This window comes from Ursus maritimus, unplaced genomic scaffold (genome assembly GCF_017311325.1).
Source record: "Ursus maritimus isolate PB19 unplaced genomic scaffold, ASM1731132v1 scaffold_6, whole genome shotgun sequence".
In the NCBI taxonomy this organism is placed as follows: Eukaryota; Metazoa; Chordata; class Mammalia; order Carnivora; family Ursidae; genus Ursus; species Ursus maritimus.
In genome coordinates, this window is record NW_024426774.1 from 75,401,145 (window position 1) to 75,429,087 (window position 27,943).

The following is a 27,943-nucleotide window of genomic DNA, read 5'->3' on the forward strand; positions in this document are numbered from 1 at the left end:
ATCTCTGTCTACAAAGAAATGGGGGGGAGGGGATTCTATGCAAACTCAAAACTTTGGAAAAAAATAAGAAATGTAACAAGAACAAGAGGGTGGGGGGAAATGATCAGAGTAATGGTCACACAAAGAAGTTTGGTTTTGTTTTTAAAAAAAGAAAATATTCCATGATCTGTCCTAAAATGATCAAACTCCTAGACTAATCCTTATCTTAGAGGAAGAAAACTCTAGGTGGCCTTCCAATCGCAAGATTCGAATAAGGCATGCTTAAGTTTGCAATATCTCTACCAGGTCAGGGCAATGATAAGAGCACAATTAAGAATCCTATTCCAGGGGCGCCTGGGTGGCATAGCGGTTAAGCGTCTGCCTTCGGCTCAGGGCGTGATCCCAGCGTTCTGGGATCGAGCCCCACATCAGGCTCCTCCGCTATGAGCCTGCTTCTTCCTCTCCCACTCCCCCTGCTTGTGTTCCCTCTCTCGCTGGCTGTCTCTGTCTCTGTCAAATAAATACATAAAATCTTAAAAAAAAAAAAAAAGAATCCTATTCCAGGGGGAAAATATCAGCATGGAAATACCAGCATGGAAAAAAACAAAAATCTATATTAGCAATAGGAGCTTAAATGGCCTTATTAACCTAACAAGTTAGGTTTAATTGCAGAAAAGGACCCAACTAGATAATAAGCAGCCCAGATTTAAATCATCTTGGGAGAAGCAACCAGGTCCCCTGCCCCACTCAAGACTCCGCCAATAACCCTGATCACATTTAACCCGAGTGGTCTCAGCAGACATTCACTTTTCCCCCCCATAGGCGGGTGAGATTTCTAAAACCTCAGAAAGGTATAAAAATAAGAATCCCATAACCTTAGGAAGGTTCAGAAATAAGGAAATGAATGAAGCCCATGCCACTGATAGTTTAGAAAAGTTTAAATATAAATATGGGTGTAAGTTTTGCAATATTTGTACTTGTTTGTCTACTGATTGAGGTGTTTGAAATTCAAACAAAACAGCTGTATTGGGCGCCAGGGTGGCTCAGCTGGTTAAGCGTCTGCCTTTCAGCTCAGGTCATGATCTCAGGGTCCTAGGATCGAGCCCCACATCAGGCTCCCTGCTCAGTGGGGAGTCTGCTTCTCCCTCTGACCCTCACCCTGCTCGTGCACGTGCGCTCGCTCTAATAATAAAATCAAAAGAAAGAAAGAAAGAAAGAAAGAAAGAAAGAAAGAAAGAAAGAAAGAAACAGCTGTACTTTAAAACAGAACTATGAGAAAAAAAGATGTGGCACGCACATGCGTAAGTGCCATGTCATCACCTACCCAAAAAATGTACCCAAGTCTAAAGAAATAAGATATCTTGTTGGAAGTGAAATTCAGGACAAAGTAATAAGACAGTGACCCTCTTCATCATAAACTCCTCCCTAGCTCTTCAGATCTCTCGCCTCCTTCACTGGCGTCATATGTAACAGTGATGTAACAGAAGCCGGCAGTCCCTAGACCCTTCTGATTCCCCCAGTCTCTTCCCACTTTCCTTCCACCTCTTATGCATGAGGTCAACACTTCTGGTCACTCGGGTCAAATGCTACCACCATCTGAGTCTTCTGCCGCTTGTACACACCTCGGTTCAACCCAACATCTGCCTTCCCCATTATCACAGGGAGTACCTTTCTCCCATCAAATGCCTCTTCATCCTTCAGACCAAATCACATGTCGCTTCCTACAAGGAGCTTTTCTAGGACCCCTTATCAGAATGAACTGTTTTTACCTTGATGCTATCATAGCACTGCGTCCACATCTCTGTGAGAGCAGAAAAACCAATATTGATTCTGAGTAGTGGTGTGGCCTCTGAAAGTAACTTCCCTCATACGACAGTCTTGGGTCTCAATCATCCTTGCGTTCCCCTAGCTTAGTACGAGATGGGCAAACACAGCGCTCGGCAAATCCTGGGCAAGCAGAAAGGCTAAATGCAAACTGCGATACAGAAATGAAATCCAAGACTTGGTTCCTTCAGAGAAGTACCACAAGAAAGACTGTATTGGCAACTTCTAGGTAAAACGCCAAAAAAATCAGGTACCAACACACGCCAAGACACACAGTGCTAAAACGTTCTCCTTCCAGAGTTTGTTATACAGATGGGGCCCCTTGGTGACAATTCAGAGAGCTATACTCCTACAATTGTACACTTGCTATATGTCTGTTATACTTCAATTAAAACATTTACTTGAACTAAAATGGCTCTGAAGATAGTATTGAAACCTGTTGAAATGAAGATACACATGCCAACTCAGTGTCCCCCTGGCTAGAAAATTGTATCATATTACCTCAACTGTGAAGAAAGTAAAAAGTCTGGCATGTGAATATTTATTACTTTTTAAATTGGAAAAATAAGAATACAGACTGCAATTTGCTTTAAGTTACCTTCTAGCTTCCTGTCAAAAAGGTATAAATAGGGGCACCTGGGTGGCTTAGTCGGTTAAGCGTCTGACTCTTGACTTTGGCTCAGGTTATGAGCTCAGGGTTGCAAGATGGAGCCCTGTGTGGGGCTCTGCTCTGGGCATGGAGCCTGCTTTAGATTCAAGATTCTCTCTCTCCCTCTGCCTCTCCTCCTTTTATATATATAAATAAATAAAAGTAAAAATATAAAATAAAGCTTCTTAAAAATTGGCCTACCTTTTATCTTTAGGTTTTGAAAACTATATATTATGTTTAGGATGCAAACAAAATATACTTCAGCACAAAGAGACAAAATCTACCTCTCCTGACTAAGTTATTTAAATCTAAATGGTAATAAAACCAACTCTACCTCCAAACTTTCATGTTTACAACATAGGTGGCAACTACAGTTTTCACCCAAAAAATTGAGTTCTTTTTTTTTTTTTTTAAGATTTTATTTATTTATTCGACAGAGATAGAGACAGCCAGCGAGAGAGGGAACACAAGCAGGGGGAGTGGGAGAGGAAGAAGCAGGCTCATAGCGGAGGAGCCTGACGTGGGGCTCGATCCCATAACGCCGGGATCCCGCCCTGAGCCGAAGGCAGACGCTTAACCGCTGTGCCACCCAGGCGCCCACAAAAAATTGAGTTCTTGATTTCCCATGGTTTGGAAAAAAAATTAACGCTAAAATAAACTTAAAAAAAAAACAAAAACCCTGTAAACTAGATTTCCATTATTCAAGACCCAGCACAATGCCTGACAGAAAATATGCACTTAAAATATTGAATGAATGCATTGAAAACCTAAATGCCCCTAAAGAGAAGAGTAGTTGGATGAATTTTGGAACGTTCAACACAATGGAATATGAACTTGTTAAAAAAAAGAAAAAGAAAAAGAAGAAGAAGAATGAGGAAGATCTCCATCAACTGCTATGAAGCAATTTCCAGGACACACTGCTGAGTGGGAAGAGCAAAGCACAGACGAGTATCTATAGTATGCTACCCGTCACATAAGAAAGGAAAGGACATGAGGAAATGTTCATGTGTCTGGTCAATTTGTGCAAAAAGAAATACAGAAAGAATAAAACAGAAAATGAGACTGGATACCTGCAAGGGAGAGATGGAAACTGGGGAGAAAAAAGGGAGACATGGAAATGGGGTAGAAGGAATGAGGAGGGACATTTCTCTTACGCTTTTTTTTAACAGTTGAGTCTCAGAACCAAGATAATGGTTCACATATCCAAAATGTAAATGACGGCAATAAACAGGACATGGAGGGGAGCCCAAAACAGAATACAAACAGTAATAAATGGGCTTATGGATGGGCTTACGTGCATTATAAACGAATGGGATAACCACACTGAAAAGGGAGTGACTAAGAAATAAGCTAAGTAACTTTGGAAAACAGCATTTCACTATATAATTTTAAGACAAAGAGACCTGTATGCAGATATTGTACCCTAATAAATTTATTTTTCACTTGGATATTGGTTAGCAATTCTGAAACTACTGTCTGTATATACTGTAATTGAGTAAAAAAATTATTATATTGGGATATTAATGGCTTTTTTTTTTTTTTTTTTTTTACTGTGGGAGATGAGATAAGTTACAAAAAAAAAGAAATGTAGAAAACAGAACAAACACTGACATACTGGATTAAAATGAGAGGGAGAAGTATAAACGTGTGTGTGTGTGTTTTAATATATGTGTATACACACACTTTCTTGCATTGTCTACTGAGAGGCTAAGTGGTGATGCCACGGTAGGAATGAGCACACCAAGACTGCATTCTTTAAAGGACCTGCAGGGTCCTTGAACAGACGACTACTTCCAGGGCTGGGGCGGAGAAGATACAAGGTGAACCTGGAGCATGTTACAGCCCCGGAAAATCAAAAATGGCTCAGAAAATGAATGAGAACTAGATCGAGGTTCTGGTTGTGCAACACCGTGAATGTACGAAATGTCACTGAATTATTCACTTTAATATACTTTATATTTCGTGTTATGTGAATTTCACCTCAATAAATTTGAAAAATATGAGAGGGGCATATATTGAAGGCACAGAAGCCAAGTTGAAGAAGCTCCCAATGGCCACCTCTGGGACAACTGAAACATCAAAATCAAATTAAGTATAATAAAGGACCACATCCCACAGAAGAAAATAAATATCCGTGAGTCCATACTCATCTCAAGAAATGAGAAAGAAATGAGGAAGAAGAGACATCTCTTCCTTTCAGCAGAGTTCCAATTACTAAATGTAGAAGAAATGGCAGAAATGGAAAATCACATTTGGCAAACACCACAGTAATAAACTGCTGCAGACAAAAATAATCAATGGATGTTAAAATTTGTGGGCAAAAGTATGATGAGAAACAGGATATCCGCTTAATTTTAAAGAAGCCTCCACAAAATGCTTATTAATTACAAAGAAAAAAAATAGTAGCTTTACATTGCAGAAGTCAGGCAGATACCAGTTTAACCAAATGATCAGAGGTAAAACAACCAGTGATAAGACACTAGAGCATCATGTCCTTGTGATATGAGGTACTGGGAAGGACCCAAGGTCGTTTCTGTGGTACTTGTGATATGAGGTACTGGGAAGGACCCAAGGTCGTTTCTGTGGTATTCTTGCCAAAAATGCATCACTCCAATCTAATCATGAGAAATCATCAGACAAATTCAAATTAAGGACATTCTACAAAATAACTAGCCAAAGGCTTCAAAAGTGCCAAGAATGTAAGAGAAAATATTAAGGAAATTTCCCATAATGGGGGAGAATAGAAAACATAACTAAGTGCAACGTGGGACCCCGGACTGGATCCTAGAACAGAAGGACATTAGTGGAACAACTGGTGAAATTCAAATAAGGTTTGTAGATGAGTTAATCGTACTGTATCAAGGTCAATTTGAGGGTTTAGAATATTATATTTTGTGGTAATGTAAGTTGTTCCTATGAGGGGGTATAGGGGAACTCTGTGTACTATTCCTCAGATTTATTGTAAATCTAAAATTATTTTAAAATAAAAAGCTTAAAAAACACATTTATTATTCATCAGCTTACTGTTTATCTTTTTTTTTTTAAACTCTCTCCTTTCCGCCTCTCCTACACTAAAGCAGGGACTTTTCCGACATGTTCAGTAATATAACCCAAATCTCTAATAGTGCCTGACCCACAGAAGGCACTCAACAAACACAACTGTACAATTCTGGTTAGCCAGAACTCTGATAGTATACTCCAAACCCTAGATTTACTATTAATTTCCCTTATATCCTGTTTGAAAAGAGCATTCTTAATTTGTAAAGAAAAACTTAAAAAATCTAAAAACTTTATATTTACTGCTTTTATTTGTAAATAAGATCCATAGTTTTAAATAAAATGATTTGGCTTCTCTATTTTTATACCTAACAGGATATGCTATCCAATCTTTTCATGCGCCCAAGGCTCCATCTTGGATGCAGCATACTGAGAATACTGGGGTCCCAAAAGTCATCCCACTGGCTAGTGAGGCAATGGTTCCATGCCAGGAGAGGCAGAGCCAAAACATCCTCATGCAACTGGACCCCTCCACTCACCCAGTAGTCAGCTCCTAGAGTGGGAGTACCACTCAGAGAGAAGCTAGTCATTGTCCTCACTCCTACCTCGAGAGCCCTGGCTCAAAAATTCTGCCTGGTAGAAAAGTAGGCCATAAAATAGATAGCTCCTAATCTCTTCCCAAAGGAACTAGCTTCATTTGCAACAGAGAGTGGAGGAGTTTAAACTAAGAGCTGTCTGAAAAACAGCAGAAGTTGTGGTGAAGGGAATTGAGAGAATTGTCAATCTAATGAAGATACAACCTAGATTATAGGAGTTGGTGGTTAGTTTGCAAGAAAAACCAAGGAAAGGGGACAGCTAAGAGGAGCCTTCCTGTGGTCAGAACAAATAGCAAAAACATTGAACTCAGAAACATTTCTTCAAAGGAACCACAATTTGATTAATTAGTTTGTAGCAGAATTTATGCGCCAGTGCACTGTTGTAAACAACAGAACAATCGACCAGCAATTAGTGTAGTGGTCACTGAAAGAGTGGAAGAGAATCCTACCAGTAATAACAGTCATCCTAGGAAGATTGTGGGCATACCCTAAAACTGTGTCTCCCCAAGGAGCAACACACAGACTCGAGCCTGTAGAGGTGAGAGGGAAGACAGACTAAAATAATCCAGCCAGTCACTAAACAAATAAATAAGCAAACAAGACCTGGGGTAGCGGTGGGAGAGTAGCCAGTGTTGCTAAATTATATTACCTAAGATGTCCAGTTTCCAACAAAAAAGTATAGGCATACAAAGAAATAAGTAAATATGACCCACACACCAGAAAAAAAGCAGGCAGCATATGACACTCCCTGTGAGTGTGACTAGATGTAGGATTTAGCAGGTAAATAGTTCAAAGAAGCCATTAGAAATACACTCACAGAACTAAAAGAAAACTTCACTGAAAAAGTAAAGGAAGGTATGACAATATTGCATCAAAGAGTATCAACAAAGAGACAAACTTTAAGAAAGAACCAAATGCAAATTCTGGAGTTAAGAAGTACAATGATAGAAATTTAAAAATTCACTAGAGGACCTCAACAGTAGATTTGAACTGGCAAAAGAAAGAATCAGCCAACTTGAAGACAGATCAGTAGAGATTATGTAAACTGAAGAAAGAGGAAAAAAAGATGAAGAAAAATGAACAGAAATTTGGGATAGCATTAAGAATAACATCATAAATGTACTGGGAATACCAGAAGAAGAAAGGTAAAAACAAAACAAAACAAAATATTCAAAGAAAATGACTGAATACTTCCCAAAGTTACTGAAAACCAGTAACCTACACACCTAGGAGGCAAAACCCATAAGCAGACACATCATGGTAACAATGTTAAAAGTCAAACATAAAACAATCTTGAAAACCACAAAAGAAAAATGATCCATCACTGACAAGGGAACCCCAAGGGGAACAACGGCTAACTTCTCTGAAGAATAATGGAGGCCAGAGGTGGTAGGATAACACAAAGTAATTCAAAACAAAACAAAAACCCTGTCAACCAAATCCTAAGTCCAGCAGAGCTATATTTCAAAAATGAAGGTAAAATGCATATATTCCAAGAGAAACAAAAATTGAAAGGATTCACTGCTAGCAAACCTTTCTTATAAGAAATACTAAAGGAAATCATTAAGCTGAAAGCAAGTAATCCTAGACAGCAATTTAAATCCACACAAAGAGCACCAGTGATTATGTAATTATAACAGACACCATTACCGCACACTTTTTCTCTCTCTTCAATTATTTAAAAATAGTATAAAATGATACGCATATAATGTATCACCGAGTCTGTAGCACACAGAAATGTAATATACTTGCCAATGACAGAACAAAGGAGGTAGGTGAGAACAAAGCTGTAACGTGCTAAGGAAATAACAGATGGTAAAATAATAACAATGTATTGTTGGGTTTATAATATTGACAGATGTACAGTGTACAACAATAACAACAAAAAAGAGAGGGTGACAGAACTCTACAGAAGTCACATTTCTATATATTACTGGAATTAACATAACTCTGAAGCTGATTCTGGGAAGTTAGGTATAAGTGATAAACCCTGGAACAACCACTAAAATATACTCAAAAAACAGTGAAAAAAGTCATTAACGAAATTAAAATGCTACATTAGAAAATAATCAATGCAAAAAAAATAAAGAGGGAAAAGAGGAAGAAAAAAGATGTGAAACGTGAAAAGCAAACTGATGGCAGATACAAATCATACTATATCGATAACAGTAAACATGGATGGATGAACAGTCTAATCAAAGGTAGACACGGTCAGACTAGATCCAGAAAACCATCAAACTATAGATTGTTGACAGGAGTCAAACTGTAGATTTAAAGCCACAAACAGATTAAAGTCAAAGAACAGAATTAAGCACAATACACGCAGGAGCCACAGAAAAGCTGGAATGGCTATACTGATATCAGACCAAACAGACTTTAAAACAAAAACGTTACTAGAGATAAAGAGGGAATATTCGATAATAATATAAAATAAAAATATAAATATTTAAAAATAAAAAAATAGATGCACCCAATAACAGAACACCAAAATACAAGAAGCAAAACTGACAAAAATGAAGAGAGAAACAGAGATAATTCTATAGCAATAGTTGGGAGTCTTCAATACTCTACTTTCAATAATGGAGAGAACAACTAGATAGAAGGTCAACCTGGAAACAGAAGGCTCGAATAGCGCTTGACACCAGCTGGACCTAACAGGCATCTACACAACACTCCATCTCACGACAACAGCATATACAGTCTCAAGTACACATGCAACATTCTGGAGGATAGAACATATGCTAGGTTATTTTAAAAAATCTAAATAAATTTAAAAGGATAGAAATAATATAAAGTATGTCTCCTGACCACAATGAAATGGAATCAGGAACCAATAACAGAAAAATTGGGGACACTCACAAATAGGAGAAAATAAAACGACACTCTCCTAAACAACCAACTGGTAAGAGAAAAAAGTAAGAAATTAAAAAATACTTTGAAATGTATGAAAATCAAGACAGAACACACCAAAACATGGGATGCAACGAAAGCAGTGCCTGGAGGGAAGCTTATAACTATAAATGCCCACATTACGAAAGAAAAAAAGATCTTAAATTATTAACCTTGCCTTCTAGAAAAGCCTTACCTGCACTAAAACAAAGAAGAGCAAGCTAAGCCTAAAACAAGCAGAAGAAAAGGATCAAGATTAGGGTAGAAAGTAATGAAATAGGGAGTAGATAGAGAAAATCCAGAAATCAAAAGCTGGTTCTTCAAAAGGTCAACAAAATCGACAAACTTTTAGCTAATCTGAACAAGAAAAAAAAACTTAAAACTATTAGAATACTAAAAGAGGGGGCATTACTACTGATCTTACAAAAATAGAAAGGACTCTAAAGAAATAGGAAAAATTGTACACAGATTAGACAGCTTAAATGAAATGGAGAAATTAGTGGAATACAACCTACAGAAATTGAAGGGAGAAGAAATATACAATCTGAAAAGACCTGTAACAAGTAATGAGATTGTATCAGTCATCAAAAAACTACGTAAAACGAAAAGCCCAGGCCCAGATGATGTCAGTGCTGATTCCACCAAACACTCAGAGGATACTTACTTTCCACAAACTCTTCCAAAAATAGAAAAGAACATTTCCCAAATCTTTCTATGAAACGAGTATTACCCTAATATCAAAACCTGACAAACACAGTACAAGAAAACTACAGACCAATAACCCTTACAACTATGGATGTGAAATCCCAACAAACACTAGCAAACCAAATCCAGCAACATCTAAAAAGAATTATACACCATGGCCAAGTGTTACTTATCCTAGGGACGCAAGGTTGGTTGAACACCTACAAAATCAATTAAGATAATATATCTTATCAGTAGGATACAGAACAACAACAAAATATCACTCAATAGACAGAGGAGATTCATTTGACAAAGTTCAATGTATTTTCATGATAAAAACACTCAGCAAACCAGGAATAGAAGGCAATTTCCTTCACCTGAAAAATAAAGGCATCTACTTAAAAACCGCAGCTAACATCCCACTTAGATGTAAAGACTGGCTGCTTTCCCCTTAAGATCAAGACAAGGAGGTCAGCTCCTACATCACCTCTATTTAACCCTGAAATGAAAGTTCGAGCCAGAAAAATTAAACAACGCAAAGAAATAAAAGGCATTCGGACTAGAAAGGAGGAAATAAAATTATTTCTGTTCACAGATGGCATGATCTGGCACACAGAAAATCCTAAGGAATCCACTATTAGAATAAATACGCGCAGCGAGGTTGCAGGATACAAGATCAATACACAGAAATCAATTGTGTTTCTACACACTTGCAATGAAAATTGACAAATTTAAGAAAACTCCATTTCAAATGCTATCAGGAAGTATAAAATACTTAGGTATAAATGTAATAAAAGCATAAAACTTACACTGTGTAAATGTACACAAAAATTGCTGGAAAAAAAATTAAAGACCTAAATAAATGAAATCCTCTGTTTTATGGATTGGAAGACCTAACACTGTTAAGATGGTAATGGTACCCAATCTTATCTACAGATTCAATGCAATCTCTATCATAATCCCAGTTGACTTCTTTATACAAATTGACAAGCAGATGCTAAAATTCACGTGGAATTGCAAGGGACCCAAAATAGCCAAACAATCCGGAAAAAGTATCAAGTAACAAGACTTACACTTCCCAATTTCAGAACTTACTACAATGCAACAATAATTAAGATAGTGTGGTACTAGCAGAAGGAATATCAATGGAATAGAATTGAGAGTCCAGAAATAAATCCGTGCATCTATGATCAACTGATTTCCAACAACAGTGCCAAGACCATTCAATGTGGAAAAATAGTCTTTTAAACAAATTGTGCCAGGACAACTGGATAGCCAGATGCAAAAGAACCAAGTTGGACCTTTACTTCATACCACACACAAAAATTGACCTCAAATGGATCAAAGGCCAAGACTCTTAGAGGCAAACATAGCAGAATTTCCATTATCTCAGATTTGACAGTGAACTCTTAGACACGACACCAAAATCACAAGCAACAACAATAACAACGAAAATAGACTGAACTTCATCAAATTTGAAAACACCTGGGCTTCACGGGCACCATCAAGAATGTGCAAGACGACCCACAGAATGGGAGAAAATATTGGCAAATCATGCATCTGCTAAGGAAACTGTATCTAGAATATATAAAGAACTCTTACGACTTAATAAAAAGATAAATAACTCCTTTTTAAAAATAAGCAAAGGATCTGAATAGACAATTTTCCAAAGAATATATGCAAATTGCTAAAAGTATATAAAAAGATGCTAGACATCATTAGTCATCAGAGAAATGCCAATCAAAATCACTAAAACACCATCTCCCCACCACTAGAATGAGAATCGAAAGCCAGATAATAAGCGTTGCCGAAGACGTGAAGAATTGGAACCCTCATACGCTACTGGAAGGGATGCATAATGGTCCAGCTGCTATGAAAAACAGTCTGGCAGCTCTTCAAATGATTTAATGGTGAGTTACTACATGATCCAGCCGTTCCACTCCTAGGCAAATACCCAAGAGAAATGAAGACCTATGTCCACACAGAAACACGTACATGAATGTGCTCGGTCTTCCCCAATTTCTGTATTGTGCCTGACTAAAGTAGGAAGTTCTTTAGGAGAACCCCAGCTACAAGTGAGACATGTAAGGACTCTGGTCCCACTCTCACAACATCCGCTTACAACTTTCCCAACCTGTCCATTCCACAATAATTGGAATTCTGCCTCATTTAATTCTGCATACCCTGCTAAAACTGGTACCCCAGCCCAAACTCCATCTTCCCTGGCTGGGTTCCTAACATCCTCCCAAATTTATCCAATCCCATGGATCAGCTCATGTTTTCTTCCAAGTGTTAAATGAAGACCTATGAAAAATATGGTAAGAACCGCACTGGGATTATCAACTAAACCTTGAGAGTCTAGGAGTCCTATGTGCCTATGAAACGGAGTGTCTCATAATTCCAAGGCACAAATACTCTACACCCTTTCTGAACTTTGTGGCTGCACAAGCTCTACCCGACATGCCCACTATCTACTACTCTGCCAGGCATCACCTTCGTACTTATTCCTCTGTGAAGTGACTCAAGAATTCGTAGCCTCAGTCTCTGCTCTTCTGGGCCGTAGACCAGCAGCTAAGAGCATAATCTCAGGAACCAGCATGACTGAGTTCAAACTTCACTTCACCACTTAAATGTACCACCTTGGCAAGTTTCTCAACCACTCTGCCTCAGTTTTCTCGTCTAGTGAAAGGGGGTAATAATTCCTCCCGGGGTTGTTACAAGGATTAAACAAAATCATATATAACATGGAATATGCTTCCCCAGCACGATGTTATTACTTCTATCTCAATCTATTGATGGTATCATATTTGTTTTGTTTACCTGCATTTTCCCCTACCAGTCCCTGAGCTTCTCAAAAGGTGTTCAGTTTCTTATTTCTTTCATATTCGTAGCATTTAATGCAGTGCTACGCAGGATGGGTACCTATAAAAGGGACCAATGAGTGAATGAAAAATAAAAACTACTGGCCAAGCAAAGTCAATGATTATGGAAACCATGCTTTCAATATAAAAGTCAGAGCACATGGTTGATGAGTATACTAGAACTGAATATCTGAGATCAGGCCTGCTCTGGAAAATCCAGGCTATCCGACTGCCAGAATGATCTAGAAAGAATCCAAATGCTCAGCAGTTAGGTCAGTTACATAAATAACGGCATTAAAACACAGAGGATTGGGGGGCCTGGGTGGCTCAGGCCATTAAGCGTCTGCCTTTGGCTTGGGTCATGATCCCAGGGGTCCTGGGATGGAGCCCCATGTTGGGCTCTCTGCTCGGAGAGCCTGCTTCTCCCTCCCTCTCTCAAATAAATAAAATCTGAAACAAAAACAAACAAAAACACAAAAAGCAAAAACAAAACACAAACACCAGAGGATCTTACATAACCATAACAGGAGTCCTGTGTTGATACCTGAAAAAATCTGGACAAAACACTAAGCAGAAAAACAGAGCAGAGTATGCATGAAAGGGTTACAGAGCTGGTCAAAGAATGATAATTAAAGAGAACGGACTTTGTGTGTATCTAATACCACAGGATGAAAGAATATTTATATGTTTTAAATTTTGATTCTAAAGATAAGTTTTTTTTTTTTAAAGGTTTTATTTATTTGACAGAGAGAGAGAGCGTGTGCATGCATAAGCAGGGACAGCAGGCAGAGCAGCGGGCAGAGGGACAGGGAGAAGCAGACTCCCCACTGAGCAGAGACTGACATGGGGCTCAATCCCAGGACCCTGAGATCATGACCAGAGTCCAAGGCAGATGCTTAGCCGACTGAGTCATCCAGGCCCCCTAAAGACAACTTCATACAAAAAGAAAATAAAGCTTATAATTAATGCCTTTACACAAGAAACAAGGTAAGTGGAATGGAGATTCCAAAAATTTTAAGGCCTTACATAAGATTCGGTGAGAAGGATCATGTTTCTCCATTGCTGTAACTCTGAATAGAGAAGTTTCCTGATAAGAAAAAAATCCCTATATTCCCCTATGGTCAATTCTCGTATTTCATAAGTTAACTTTTAAGGCCAGTCATCTATTTCAGTCATGTCTGGGACAATCAATAGTTCGATTAAATTAACTAGTTAAAGTTCTTCTTAAGTATGTCTTCTCCTTTTGGTACAATTAACAAATGAAATCTAAATTGTATATGTTTGTCCACAAAGAATGGTCTTCAGCAAATTTTTCATTCATTTCTCCCCGAAATAGTTCCTCTCAAAATTACAGCCCAACTCAGAAAAAAAGAGGGTGACAGTACATTTGCTCAAAGAACATATCATATGCTTTTCACTTTAATCGGCTTATTTGATACACACGTACTCACACAGATATACACACATCTACGTATCTATACACACGCCAGAGGAAAACTAAATGATGAATGCATCTTTTCTGTTATCTTCATATAAGTTGATAAAATAATGCCAGCAATAGGACCCCCAAATAACCTGGTGATGAAGACCACTCTAACTTGATTCTAAAAAACCAAATATGTACCTCCATCCTTCTTTGCCATCAACATTCCCTAGATTAACATAAGGAAGGGGGCACCTGGTTGGCTCATTAGGTTGAGTGTCCGACTCTTGATTTTGGCTCAGGTCATGATCTCAGGGTTTTGAGATTGAGCCCCAAATTGGGCTCTGTGCTGGGCATGGAGCCTGCTTAAGATTCTCTCTCCCCTTCTCCCTCTGCCCTTCCCTCTCCTCTCTCTCTCTCAAATGAATAAAATTAAAAAAAAAAAAAAAAAGAGCAAAAGTATTATCCCCGAATACCACTTAACAAAAACACAATTCAACAGTCTAAACACAATAAACTTAAAATTTGTTTTCAGTTTTTGAGTAACAATTTATCCTCACCCACTTCATAAATACTCTTGCCCAAAGAGCAATCTGTCAACACATGTAGTTTAAATCATTAACTACACAGCACCAAATCATTACTATAATCAGCATGTAAATTTCATGAAGGCGCTGATTGTGTCCTTTCAAGCACTTTAAACAACATCCAGTACAAGGAAGCTTATTAAACATTTATGATGTTTAATAAAAATAAAAAGCCAAAACAAAAGTCTTTATTATTCAACTTGGCTGCCATGTATAATATAACCACTGATCAGTATCTATTTGTCCAAGTGCAATTATAAGAAATCGAAAACAAACCCTATTCAAATTAGAATTCAGCCTCCTCTGTCCAAGAATACAGTTTCATTTTTGTATCAGAAGGAAACTCGTAGGCCACCAGCAGAGAGCATGCAACATGCAGACTGTTGCGGGATTTAACCTCAGCATTTATGCGCTGTTTACTACTACATTTCATGCACATTTTTGGAGATATTTGCCTTACCTTTCCCATTTTGCCACGTAGTGTACCAAGATAAAGTCAGGAACGAAGTGATAAATGCTAAAACAGTAGCTACAGTTCCATTTCGGAGCCTCATCTCATTTCACCATCACACTGGTTCATATGTTTATGATGATAACCAAGACTGTTCCCTTTTTAATCCTGAAGTCAACTGAATCCAGCACACCTGGCTCTGGGCCAATAAAAACAATCAATAAGAGAGGTTCATTTCAGATGCTCTGCCCAACGAGCCTAGCAGCAACACTGTTCATAACCGCTCTTTGGGACTGTCTTCACAGTCTTCCTCGGCTGCTGTCTCGGGCGTCTTTCTTCCTATTCAGGGAAAAAAGAGAAAGAAAAACTTGTTCAATAATGCAAAATATTACTTTCTTCATTTATCCTTCACCATTATCAACAGACTTTGGGCTGGGCTAACCTCTGTCTACAAAGATTATCCCGGCATTTAAACCACCCATTTAATATACTAGGACCCTATGGTGTTTCTCCTCCAGAAAAAGGGCTTCAAACTATATTCCCTCCTTCCTCACTGATTCTGTTTTGTCTGCAAAAGAAAGTTACGGTTTATTACGTAAAGGGGGAAGTTGTGGGGCTCATTAAACAAATAGGAAGCCACAGATTCCCAGCTGATAACTGAGGATCACACAACAGTTCCTGAGTAACATAATCGTCACACGCCTCAGTTTTCCTACCGCAAAATAATCATGTTTCGAAACATGTTAAGAAAAACAGACGACAACATACACGCATCGAAAAGCCTGGGCTCTAGATCCAGCAACGTCATTAGGTATAGGACTTCGGGTGTGCCACGGATCCAGGCCTCGCAGTTGCATCCATAAAACAAGCAAACCACCTGTCCTGGCTCCTCAGCTAGGACACAAATCATGTTATAAATAATAGAAAGGTCACAGTTATTACTGCCATTTATCGTTATCATAAAAGAAATGTAGCTTTCCCAGTGATTAACCTGCTCCCAAGGTGTCAGTTAGGAATACGAAGGCATTCGGAAAATGCAGCAACCCAACCAGAACACTGTATGACCTAGGACCTAGCACTGCTTTCACTCAGAAAATCTGGATATCACCACCCAGCTAACAAAGCTGCTCAGAAATTCAAACTCAGGGGCGCCTGGGTGGCACAGCGGTTAAGCGTCTGCCTTCGGCTCAGGGCGTGATCCCAGCGTTATGGGATCGAGCCCCACATCAGGCTCCTCCGCTATGAGCCTGCTTCTTCCTCCCCACTCCCCCTGCTTGTGTTCCCTCTCTCGCTGGCTGTCTCTATCTCTGTCAAATAAATAAATAAAATCTTTAAAAAAAATAAAAATAAAAAAATTCAAACTCAATCAAGTCCTTATACATACTCAAGTAGTCACCTAGCACTTAATCAGTTCTCCATAAATGTTAACTGTGTTAAAAAATAAAAGCAAACAAACAACTGCAGCCAGCCCTGGGTTTGGTCTCCTCTACACATTGCCAGTCTCATTCCCTGGGGGCATGTCAGTCACTCCAAGATGTCCATTGATGCCCAGAGGCCTCAAAGGGACCACAAGATGCACTTGGCAACATACGAAGACTCACTCCCCTGGGGTGAGTTAATGCACTTCCAAAAATGCCTAACAAGCCCAAGGGACAATTCCCTCAGCTACAAAGTACAGCTGATTAAAGTAGCCATTTGTAGGCAATTCAGAAACCATCTCAGCTACTTTGTAAAACTGAACATAGTAACTAGAAAACTCTGCTAGTCTAGGGCACAGTATTAATGGTAACAACGATAGAAGCTACAAGGCACTGAGTGTTTGCTCTGCATCCAGTATATGCTTTAAATCTTCACAAAATCCTAAGAGGCAGGACTTTTTAAAATTGAAGTGTAATTGACACACAATGTTACATTAGTTTCAGGTGTCATGAGACAGGCACTCTTAACCCAGAGAGGAAACACTAATCTGTGAGACTCCAAAGTTCAAGCTCTTACCTCTCAAACTAGGCCACCTGCACCTTGTAAGTAGGAAGAGAAGTGCTAAAGTCACTCCGAATCTAGAGAACCTTCCTGAAGTACTAACTTTACCCAACAGTGTGTGAATTTTAAAAATTTTTTCTTCTATAACGCATATGGATCTATTAGGAAATAAGCTGCAAAATTCATAGGAAATTTCCGAGTTTAAACCTAGGACTTTCAACAAATTTCTCACTTCCTGTAACCTCTAGCTAACCGCCCCTCCCCCACCACACCCACCCACCCAAGCACGCCTTTTAACCCTCTTTGGCCAGCAGCTTTCACTGTGGTATAATATTCTAGAAGCACTGAACCCCTCTACTTCCCTGCTTCCTCCTACTTTTTGAAAACAAGGAACTCCAAAGGTATTCTCAAAAGTTATCACTATTTTCTACAACCAAAGTTACCTTCTATAGTTAAGACAAGTTAATATCAAACATGCTCACATTGGTGGTTTAGATTTTAAAATCTTTGTGGTGAAATCCTACAATTTCAACTAAGTTCCTTAAGGTGCCTAATATATTGTCTTATATCAATAAGCACCCAATGAGTTCTGATGATAAAAAGAGATGTGATAACTCAGTGAATTATATAATGTAGAATTATAATCCTGGTGTGACATTATATTAAAATGCATATAATTTTCTGTTGCTACGTACTTAGCCGCACCCTACTTCAGGAAGGATTTTGTCCTAGTAAAAGATCTAAAAGTATACACGTTATTAGAGTAAACATCCAACTAATAATTACGGGGAAGTAGAGAAGGCATCACAAAGGATATTTTAAAGTAGTTTTATTAAATACAAAGAAAGCCCATATGATAAAATTCAGTATAAATGCGTAGAGACAGTAAAAGTGAATGACTTCTAAAATCAAAGTAGACTACAGATATACTATTAATAATATATGAAGAATATGCCAAATACTAAAAATTAGATTCAGGAAGCTATTAAGTTCTGGTTTGAAGAAGATACTGCTCAACTCTACTAACAAATAAGACCTGAAATTCGCCAGGAGAAATGTAAGAGCATTTTACTCAGTAAGAATGTAGTCATACATTTTAATTAGGGTTTCCAAACTAATGAAGTTTAACTGCACAGTACAAGTGAAGACTACAGACCAAAGCAAAACTAATGATCTCCATGCTCTTCAATCAGGAGAGGCAGTCACAGGCTGGACAGCCAAGAGCCCTCTGGATTGACTGACTACCTAAGGCAAGAAACAAAGTGACTCATTATTTTTATCAGTGTCCACATTGGCAAAACTTTTAACCTAACACCTTAATACTCTGAGATTGTCACTTAACATATTTGAATCTTTATAAAAAAGGTGGTGGCTAAAATTACTAATCATCTTCTTCATCCTGCCAAAGACAAAGGGAACTTCAGTGCTAGACCTCAGACTGAAAAATCTGTTTTATCTGACTGCCCTTTAAGGGCTGCAGTCCTATTGTTTTATTATTAGATACAAAAACCTTCATTTAAAGTGTTCTCTGAAATATTCAATACGTTTTATGGCTGAGAACACTTCGCTGAAGACTTGGCATATTCCCTGATTATCCCACAGACAGGACAGAGGTGCCTGAAGACTGAAAGGCACAAGCATGAAATCCATGATGTAAGCTACATAACTTTATACACACCAATTATGTAAAAATTCATTTATTTTAAATTTATCAAAGGATTCATATTTTTCATTAATACAGCTTACATAATTTCATCGTCCAGTCCGTTTTCGGATTGACAAGTGTGGGCTCAAGAAACCCATGCCACAATAACCTGTTAATAAAACTGTATTTTTTAACATTCAGAAAAAGAAAGGTAAACCACAAAACGATTATTTGATTCTAAATTTGGGTTCTATAACCCACGGAACGACGCTATCACTATCTTTCATGACAATTCGTCCGACAGCAAAAGCACAACAGCAAAATACATGGAAAGCATTAAAAACATACATTATGTCTGCTTATATTTCGCAATTCGGACTGTAAGCAATGAACAGGCTCAGGAGAAACACACGCTGCGAGAAATAAAAGCGGGCGCGCAAGTGGTATGACTGCCAGCTCATAAAATACGCCTCGGAGGTGTCACCTGGTACACTTTGTGTGCAATCACCCGGACCCAAGCTAAGGGTCCCACTTGCAGCTTCCTCCTTCAGGGCATCTGGGGCCTGGGAGGATGGGGGTGCTCTTTCACACCGGACCCTCACACCTTCACTTAGTAGAAATATTCGCTACGACGGCTGCACACCGCCTCCGCCTCGGCGGGAGCACCCCTGCCTCCATGCCCCGGACCTCCTGGCCCCCGCCTCACCTGCCCCCGGCCCAGTAAAGGCGCGAACCCCGTGGCAGGTGTGGGCCCTGGGATGGCCCGGTCCCGCGGGCAACTCTCCCATCCCCCCAGGACCCCCTAAGCCCGCACTTTCCTCCACTTTGCCCCAAAGTCGACGAGCCCCGCCGCGCCGGGGAGCGCCGGGAAACGCACCAGGCGCCCTGCCGGCCACTGCGAGAGCGCGCGGCACCGAGGGGCTGTAGCGGCGGCGGCGGTGGCGCGGGGCTGACCCCGCGGCCAGGGCGCCCTGGCCCGCGCCCCGCCCCGAGGCCCAGCCAGCGCCCCGAGCCAGCCCCGCAGCAGCCGGAGGCGCGAGCTCCTGGTCGGGCCGCGGCGCGGGAGGCTCCGTTACCAGCAGGTGGATCTCCCGCGACCCCGGCGGCTTGGAGCCTAGCAGCCGGCACCGCCCCTCCATCCCGCGCCCCTCCGCGCAGCCGCCCTGCGCCCCCACCTCGAGGCTGCCCGCGCGCCACCGCCTCCGTGAGCCGTGAGCCCCTCACCCGCCGCTGGCGCTGCCAGTCCTGCCGCGGCCGCCGCCGAGGCTGCTGTGGCCGCCGCTGCAGCCGCTGCCGCTGCCGGGTGCCCCGCCTCCCCAGCGCGACTCCGCCCCCACCGCTGGAGCGCCGCGGCCGCCCCTCCCCTCGGCCCCGCCCGCGACCCGGCCAGCCATTGGCCACCGGTGCTGCTCGCCCTCCACTGGGCGCCCCCGCGCGGCCGAGCCGCTCGCGTCAGTGGCCTGCCCGGCTGTCATTTAGGGGCGCCGTCTCGCAGCCTATACAAAACTCTCCTGAGAGCCCTTTCCTCCCCCCTGCATTTAATGTCACGGCGAGGTCTGGAGCTGCGTCTCGATCTCCGGTCCCAGGCTCCGAGAGCCTGGCGTCTCCGCGCTGCGCCCCCGCCACATCTGGCTTTAATCCTCCCTGGCGTGTGCAGAGGCAGCTCAGATTGCCAACGGAAGGCCCAAGGGAGCCCTCGGCCTCCGCCTGGGCGCGCGACCCGACCACCCTGAGCTGCCTCAACCGGAGCCCCTGGCCCCAGCTGCAGGTCCCGTTCCCCGGTCATCCGGCCTGGGCAGCATCCTGGCGACAGGTCCCGGGAGCAGGTCCCAGGGGCAGGTCCCGCTCTAACTCAACAATAGCTTCCAAGGCCCAGCACTTCCAGGCACCTCACCGACTGTCTCTGACCTTCGCGGCATCCCCAGCGATAGGCATCCCTACCCCCAATTTACCGGGACTCAGGAAGAACTAGCTTAAGCATAGGAAGAAGAAATACAAGGTTTAAAGGCAGCTCGTTTGGGTACCAAAGCCTTTGATTTTACCACTTCACATGTCCTGGCCCTTTCTCCTGGGCCCCACGTTCTAATCTTTCAGCTTGTCAAAAGGTTTGCAAGTTAAGCAAATAGGTAATCATCTGTAGAAAACCTGAGTGGTCCGCCTCTCTTTAGCTTAGTGTTCATATGTACTATGACATGTGTTAATAGTAACTACCATTGGGCACACCATCTTTGGGATATACACCAAAGATGGTGTTATTTTAACCATTACAATAATCCTCACGAGAAACCTGCAGGTTAATATATACAAGGAACTAAGGGGGTGGAAGATCAATGAGACACCCTTCTTCCTGCCAAGCTCCCAAAGCAATAGGTTCTTTTTAGAAACCAGTAATCCAAAAATTCAAAACTCTTAAGAGGTAAACCTCCATCAGAATAGTTTTTTTCCCCCAGCAAAATTCTTTTCTTTTGTCTCGAGATAGCAGTAATTAATAATCAGCTATGACATGCCTGGCTTTCTTAGCTCTTCCATGGTGATATTTCTCTCCATGACTGTAGAGCTGTTTTAAAGGTCCAGGAAGACATACATGATTCCTTCCTCCCGTGGTCCTCCCTTGATTCAGGGGGAGCAGGCCAAAAGGTTCATCCACTACCCAGCACCATGAACATAACTTAGGCATGACAGCCATGACATCGAATGACAACGTTTCTCTCTGCTTTGGGGTCCTGAGAACAAGATTTCCTGTGTTCTCTGACAAAGACATTTCCTTGTAGCGGGCTGGCAATAAGATTTCACAACCAGCTGTAAGCAATAAAGACAGAGACCGTTCTGGGATACAACCTTTGAGACACTGATTGATACATCTTGCCTAAAATATCTTTTGGGAATGGAAAATCCTAGGCCTTATTATACATTGCTCTTAATGACAGACAAGCAAACTGCCTCTTGCAAATGAAGAAAGCTCTCCCATTTGACAAATGATGGAGAAAGCCACCAAGCCATGCCCACGAGATTGGCCGAAAGACCAAGTAGCTCGGGGAGCTACTATTCTTATTTTACAGAGAAAGAAACTGAGGCCCTGAAAGATTAATTTAGCAGATGCAAATAGTAATTTGAGCAGCTAGTAAATGACAGAACCAGAATTCACATCCAGGTCTGTTTGATTCCAGAGCACCTACATCATTCCCCCGCACTGACTTTCTGCGTGAGCCTTCAGCAACTGACAAAATTTTGTTGAATGGATGAATATCAAACAGATACGTTTCTCTCCGCTTTCTCCATCTTCTTCCCTCTCGGTAAGAGAAGGAAATGAAAGCATTCACAAACATTCTGTAAGCAGAGGCATATGTCAGAGGAGAAAGGAAAGAGTGGAAGGCCAAGTTTCAATTGCAGACTCAACGAGCTTATTCGGGAAGACGGCAGGAACTCCCCCTGGACACTGGTTAGTGGCGAAACCGACAGCAGAAGACAGAAAGCAAGCAGGAAAAACAACTGCCTTTCTTTTGGGGCCTTTTTGATAATATGTTCTTTTCCATCTGTCAGCAGAAGGGCAAGTTTTGGAAGAAATCTGGCCCTACAGTTAAAGTCAACACAAACCATTCCCATTTTCGCTCAGGAAAATCTAGATCTCAGTTCATTGTCCTAAGAACTGGAATGGCATGGACTATATGCCTCCAAAGCATAGGTCATAATTGGTTGCTCATTCATCACAACTTGGCAGAGCACACGATCCTGGATTTTCCAACTACATCTATGAGATCTGTTTAATAAAGGCAGTCATACCAACCCCCACTGAGTCCTCTTTTTCTTATCTTTTCCATGATGATTCCCTTTTATTCCCTTTCTGTTCCGTCTCCACTGGGCAGTTCCTTTTTGCCTTCTCCAGGCCTTAAGTTCAGAGTCAGTGGAAATAAGGGAAATGCTTAGGCAAGAAGTTCTGCCTGTAACTTCACCAAGCTGTATTCTGTCCCCAACAAAACTATGTTCTTCCCACGTTTTCTGAGTGCCTATGAGGTGCAGAGGCAGCCAGCATCTAACTGCCGGGCCCTCACACACCAGTGGGAGAGGTGGGTAAGGAATTAAAGCCCAAGACAGTGCCCCAAGTTCAGGGTACTAGGACAGAAGATAGGACGGGGCCATCAATCAGATTCTCAGGGCAGGAAAACCTTCCTGGAGGTGACACCTGAGCTAAAAGAGTCCACACCAGATGCTGATCTTTTTCCTTCACTACTTTGATGGTGCCTAGTTGTTGGTGGGGTCATGCCAAGAGCAATCAGCTTCTAAGAAATCAAGCAAGTGATCTGTAGTTCTCTTCAACTCCAGCCCCTCTATGCATTAGCAACCAAACTGCAGTGTATATGAATGTTTGTAAATGTGATCTGGGGCGCCTGGGTGGCTGAGTCAGTTAAGTGTCTGCCTTTGGCTCAGGTCGTGATCCCAGGGTCCTGGGATCAAGCCCGCGTTGAGCTCCCTGCACAAGCTTGCTCTCTTTCTCTCCCATGTTCTCTTTCTCTCTCAAATAAATAAATAAAATCTTAAAAAAAAATAAATGTTGTGATTCTCACCTAAACGGGATCTTCTTTCAGTTATAAAAGCTTCAAGCGGAATAACCCCAGGAGGTCCTTCCTGGCTCCTATAGACCCGGCAGGAACCCTCTCACTTCACTTGATAAGCAGTGTGCTCTATCACTTTTAGTCTAGAAGCTACAGGAGAACTAGGACCTGGATGGGCAGTAAAAGCTTATGTGTTTTCAGACACAGTGTCCAAACTGTTTCTGTTGTGTAATCAGACAGGGCACACAGGGACCAAGAAATTAACTAGAGAATTCAAATAGAACCAAGCTATTTAATATTCCACTCTGGACGGACATGAAGCTTCATCCAGACGAAGGACAGCAGGGAGCTCAATGATTTTTATTTTTACCCTTCCTCCTCACGCCTTTGCTTATCCCAACGTGAGAAAAGCCTTCAAAGATGCCTTTCCCATTTCATTCCCATTCACACTGTTGGGGTAGATGGTTCTATCCGATTATTTAGACAAACCCAACCTGGGCAGCTGTGTAATTTTGGAATTATGAGACCTCACCATACGTAAGGGCCGTGGTCAGTGGCATTTGCGTATGTGCACAAGACATTGCTAAAATTGTTTAAGAAAACCCCAAGACAAAAGAGAATCCTGCCATCCTACTGGGGAAGGGCTCCTTTCCAGGCATTGTTAGAACAATCAGCAATGCCCCGTGGCAGGAAAAGTGTCTGCCAAGAGTGTTTAGGAGGATTGGAGGGATCACTCCCTTTTTAGCCACACCATTAAAGCTGACTCACTGGTTTTGTTATGTTTGATCTGTGCTCTGAAGGCACGGTGCAAGAGACTCGTGAGCCAGAGAATTGCAGAGCTTTAGGGATTTTTTCCTTTTTTCTTCCTCTGTGAATTTGGTGGTTGTAAAAGATGCTGGGTCAACAGCCCTGCGTCCGAAATCCATCCACGCATAAAACCAATTCCGGCAGTTCAACTGCGCCACTCTATCAACTCCTTTCAAACAGGATAAAAACCTTTACTCAAAAAATACACTCAGGACCATCACTGCCCAATAGTGGGCCATTTGGAGCTGTGGATAGCTGGACAACATAATTGTTGTCACCTTTTTCATAACAACCGGTATTTCTTCACCCTCTCTTACAGTGACGGATCACCGCCCTACGAGCAGGTGTCTTGTATCAGGTACCAGCCAGGCACCAGTCAGAAATGAAAGAAGAAACGACTCCAGGTACTTTGGACAGAGGAACTAATACACAGGAGGTGGGTTGCAAAGGTGTTAGAAGGGCTGAATGAAGAAAGAAGGGGATGAAGAGCAAAAAGAAAGCCGGATGGAAACCCAAGGATTAGGGGTTGCTAATCCCCCCGGGGGAGATACCTGGAGCCTCGTCGTTGGCTGCTACGCTATTGAAGAATGACTGCTCTTGGTTCTGGAACCCTAAAAACATGCTGCCCCCACCCGGGGGGCTGGAGACAGGAATCACCGCACCCCCTCAGCTCAAGCCGCTGTTGCCAACAACCTCCAGCAACTGCCACACCTTTGGTGGCAGAAGCAGGAGGCTTCTCGCTTTTCTATGCCTTCTGATCTCCAACCAGCGCCTCCTGCTGGCGGGCGCGAAGAGAACGCTCCAAGAAGCCCGAGGAGCCGTAGCTCGCTCCCAGCTCCAGCGTCGCAGAGCAGAGGACACAAAGGCAGCACGAGTGAGGCTAGAGACAGCAGGCAGATAACCAACCCAGGATCAGAATAAAAAGCCACGTCAGGCATTCTTTAAAGCAAAACCAGAAGCTTGTCCTGGAAACATGAGGGACTGGAGAACTGTAAGCCTGTCAGTTCTTTCCGCTTCAGTGGGGTTTATACAAACTCTAGAAAACACAGTTCACATTCACTTGCTCTCAAGAGAGACTGATCACATGTCTCATGGCAGCCATCAAGACACTGTCACTAGAAAAGAGAGACTTTTCTATCAAGTACTAAGCCCTTACATGATCAGCCATTTAGAAGACGCAGAATTATAAAATGTGGCCTCAACCCTTCAGGAGTTCGCCCACAGCTCTCCTCGTCTCACGCCCGTTTGCCACTAGAGCCACATTCCCCTGCCCCTCAAACAAGCCGTGCCATCCTGAACCACTCCCTGCCCTCCACAACGGGGCACAGACAGTTGCCCCCCGGCGACTCACTCCCTGTCCCCATTCCACCACCCTCTTTGGCCGGCTAACATCCTTCAAGATTCAGCTTGCTGCCACTTCCCTGGGAAGCCCTTCCTTACCTCTGAGCCTGGGAGAGGGACTCATGGCACTCCTGTCCCTACTCCTACCTGCGGATTCATCACTCCGTAGAATTACCCTGAGTTTCCAAGCTGGTGTTAGTTGGAAGAAGGGCCAGCTTTGGTCCCTCTCAGCCTTTAGAGTGATTGGCTCAGATCTGGGGCAGCTGGAACCCTCCTGCTACAAGCAGCCTGGGGGCCATGAAGAATGTTATTATTTTCTCCGTTTTGTTAAGTGAAAAAACGTGGGCCATGCCAATATCATCGTCAGCTGACTTCTATGCCTCATTCACTCAGCTGTTATAGTGCTTGAGGGCCGGAACCATCTTACTAAGCAATGTATGGCAGGCCTATGGGGCTACTGTGCAAGTGTTCGTTGATGGAATGAAGAAGAACTTTGTGGAACAAGACACACTTGCTCTGAGCCTTCAAGAACAGGTGTAATAATTGGACAGGTGTAGAGAAAAAAGCATTACAAGAGAAGAAGCACACACACACGCAGAGGGTAATGCACACTGGTCGTTCATGGCACATGGGCAGAAGGGGGTGAACAGAGGTATTGGGGAAAATATGGCTGGTTATGGAGGAGAGCACAGGAGAGTTCCAGCCTCGGGCTCAGGTAAGAGGAAAGCACTGAAGATTTCTGAATCGAAAAGCAATGTTACAAAAAAGATATTCAAGGGTAGAGGAATCCTCATATCACTGACACCAGCAAGAGAATTGCTGTAGTATTTTTACCTGAATTTCAGAAAATGGGTTTTAGGATTATCAAACAGGTATTTTCTGAACTGCTACTATACAGCCCATCTGCATACCTCTGCTAGAGGCACTAGGTAAATATTTGCCCGTTGCCTTGGTTGTGCTTCCTGCTTTAAATTTTACATTGGTCTAGGATCAAAATCACAAGGCTTATGAAATGCTGAAGGAGAATGGAGAAAGAGCGTTCTCCTCAGTAAACAAACGTTCTAATATTGGTGTCTCAAACACAACCGAAAATGCAATATCACTTCAGAAATGAACGATCGTGACAACTAAGATGGCTCTTCAGAGGAAAGAATCTTCCAGAATTCTGAACACTCCATTCAATAGACTTGTTCAACTCATCCTCATTATAAGGACTTTGGGGAAGTGGAAACACTGTGAGCAATCAAGAATGTCTTCTGAATACAAAACCTTGGTGCACGGAAGTACCAGTAAGACATTCCAAGACAGTCACCACAGAGCGCTTTGTAAAACTAATTTTTAAAAAAATTCTCTACAAAGCTTTCAGACAGCCATTTGTTTTGTGTCTTTAACAAATGCTTACCAAGAGTCCACACTGTCAGAGTGACCTGTCTCTGGTTCTGGATGGGAAGGGAATGAAGAAGCAAGGTTCCCCTCATACCATGGAGGTAAGAGGGTTGTCAGCAAGTGCTTCCCAGGTTAGGGGGCAAGAGAACAGTTTGGACAGGTACAAAAAACCTAACACAGTTGAGTTAGGAGCACAGAGCCTCCTTCTAGGACAGCTCAAGTCTGTTGCTTTTCCTCTGGACCCCCAGGGCTGGTTCATTGCCTTGCGCCATCTTCCAGCCAGTCTGCCTGGCTTTTCCCCAGATGTTGACTTCTTTCACCACCCGAATAATTGCCACATCCTTTCATCACGGAGAACCTTTTGTTCCTGTCCGTTCTCCTCATAAGAATTCCACATTATCTAAAGCTTTGCATAGCAAACAAGCTAAATATATTGAGCAATCATTTTCCTAGTTTACCCAGTGATACACAGATACACAGATAGACAGGTACGTACATCATCAGAAGTTCTGACTCACAGCAATGCGATGGCCACCTCAAAGATGGCTAGCCATTAACTGACGAGCGGCTGTCTCAGGATACAGGGCCCTAACACTCAGACCCTGCCCTTTTTTTAAACTGGACAGAGACCAACAGAACTCATAAAATCTCTTCTCTGAAGGGCTTTGAAACAAAGACGTGCAGCGTCAGGGCAGAAGCAGAAAGACAGAGGCTGGAGTAGACAGAAGCCATGAGCAAAGAGGAAGCCAGAGGTAGAGAGGAAAGCAGAGAGAAGGGAAACGAGTCCACGAAAGGGTAAGAAGAAGCAGCCTGAGGGGAAAGCACACTGAGCAGTGGAGGCTCGACTGAGGCAGTGCTGGACCAGCCTATGAGGCCAAGCCGCTGTAGGACAGGAGTGTCTACTGCGGGCAGGACAAGGATAGTCCTGAACTTGTCCAGGAGGCTGAAGGCTTGATTCCTGCTCTTCTCCAAACTTACCCTCACACGACTGTTTATGGAGGGTCAGGGATTTGAGGAAGGCTGCCTGGTCTTCATAAATAGGACTTGACTGTTTTTGTGACGGACCTTGAGCTCTTACGAGATCACATATGCAGATTCAAATACAAAACCTCAAACATTCTGGAATCAAAGACATATTTTAGATTATCCACAGATTATATTATGTGCTCCACTATTGCATTCTCCTGTCACCTGTTAGTTGAAAAAAGTAAATAATTATACTTATTTCCATTTTGAAATTTGAATTTAAGACAAGTGGGCATGGATTGACAAGGTAGGGGCCAGGCTGCCGAAC

At 42.1% G+C, this 27,943-nt stretch overlaps 2 protein-coding genes across 6 annotated transcripts in view; one reads left to right on the forward strand and one right to left on the reverse strand.

Annotated features, from left to right (window-relative positions):
• Positions 1-19,866, reverse strand: part of MGAT4A (alpha-1,3-mannosyl-glycoprotein 4-beta-N-acetylglucosaminyltransferase A) — a 119,610-nt gene extending 99,744 nt beyond the window's left edge. Inside the window, exons 1-2 of one of the 5 annotated variants that reach the window (XM_040623562.1) lie at positions 19,741-19,866; positions 14,950-15,279 (exon numbers count right to left, since the gene is read on the reverse strand). In XM_040623562.1, coding sequence (XP_040479496.1) covers positions 14,950-15,043 — 94 coding nt within the window. In that variant the 5' untranslated portion in view covers positions 15,044-15,279; positions 19,741-19,866. Of the gene's footprint in view, positions 1-14,949; positions 15,280-18,076; positions 18,325-19,740 lie in introns of those variants that run through there. The other 4 variants (XM_008699786.2, XM_008699782.2, XM_008699788.2 and 1 more) reach the window with 4 other exon arrangements.
• On the forward strand, positions 16,475-20,537 carry LOC121101071 (basic proline-rich protein-like). The gene is made up of 2 exons (XM_040623716.1): positions 16,475-16,550; positions 19,402-20,537. The coding sequence occupies exons 1-2, from the start codon at positions 16,475-16,477 to the stop codon at positions 20,535-20,537; spliced, it is 1,212 nt and encodes a 403-aa protein (XP_040479650.1).
• Positions 20,538-27,943: the final 7,406 nt, after the last annotated feature.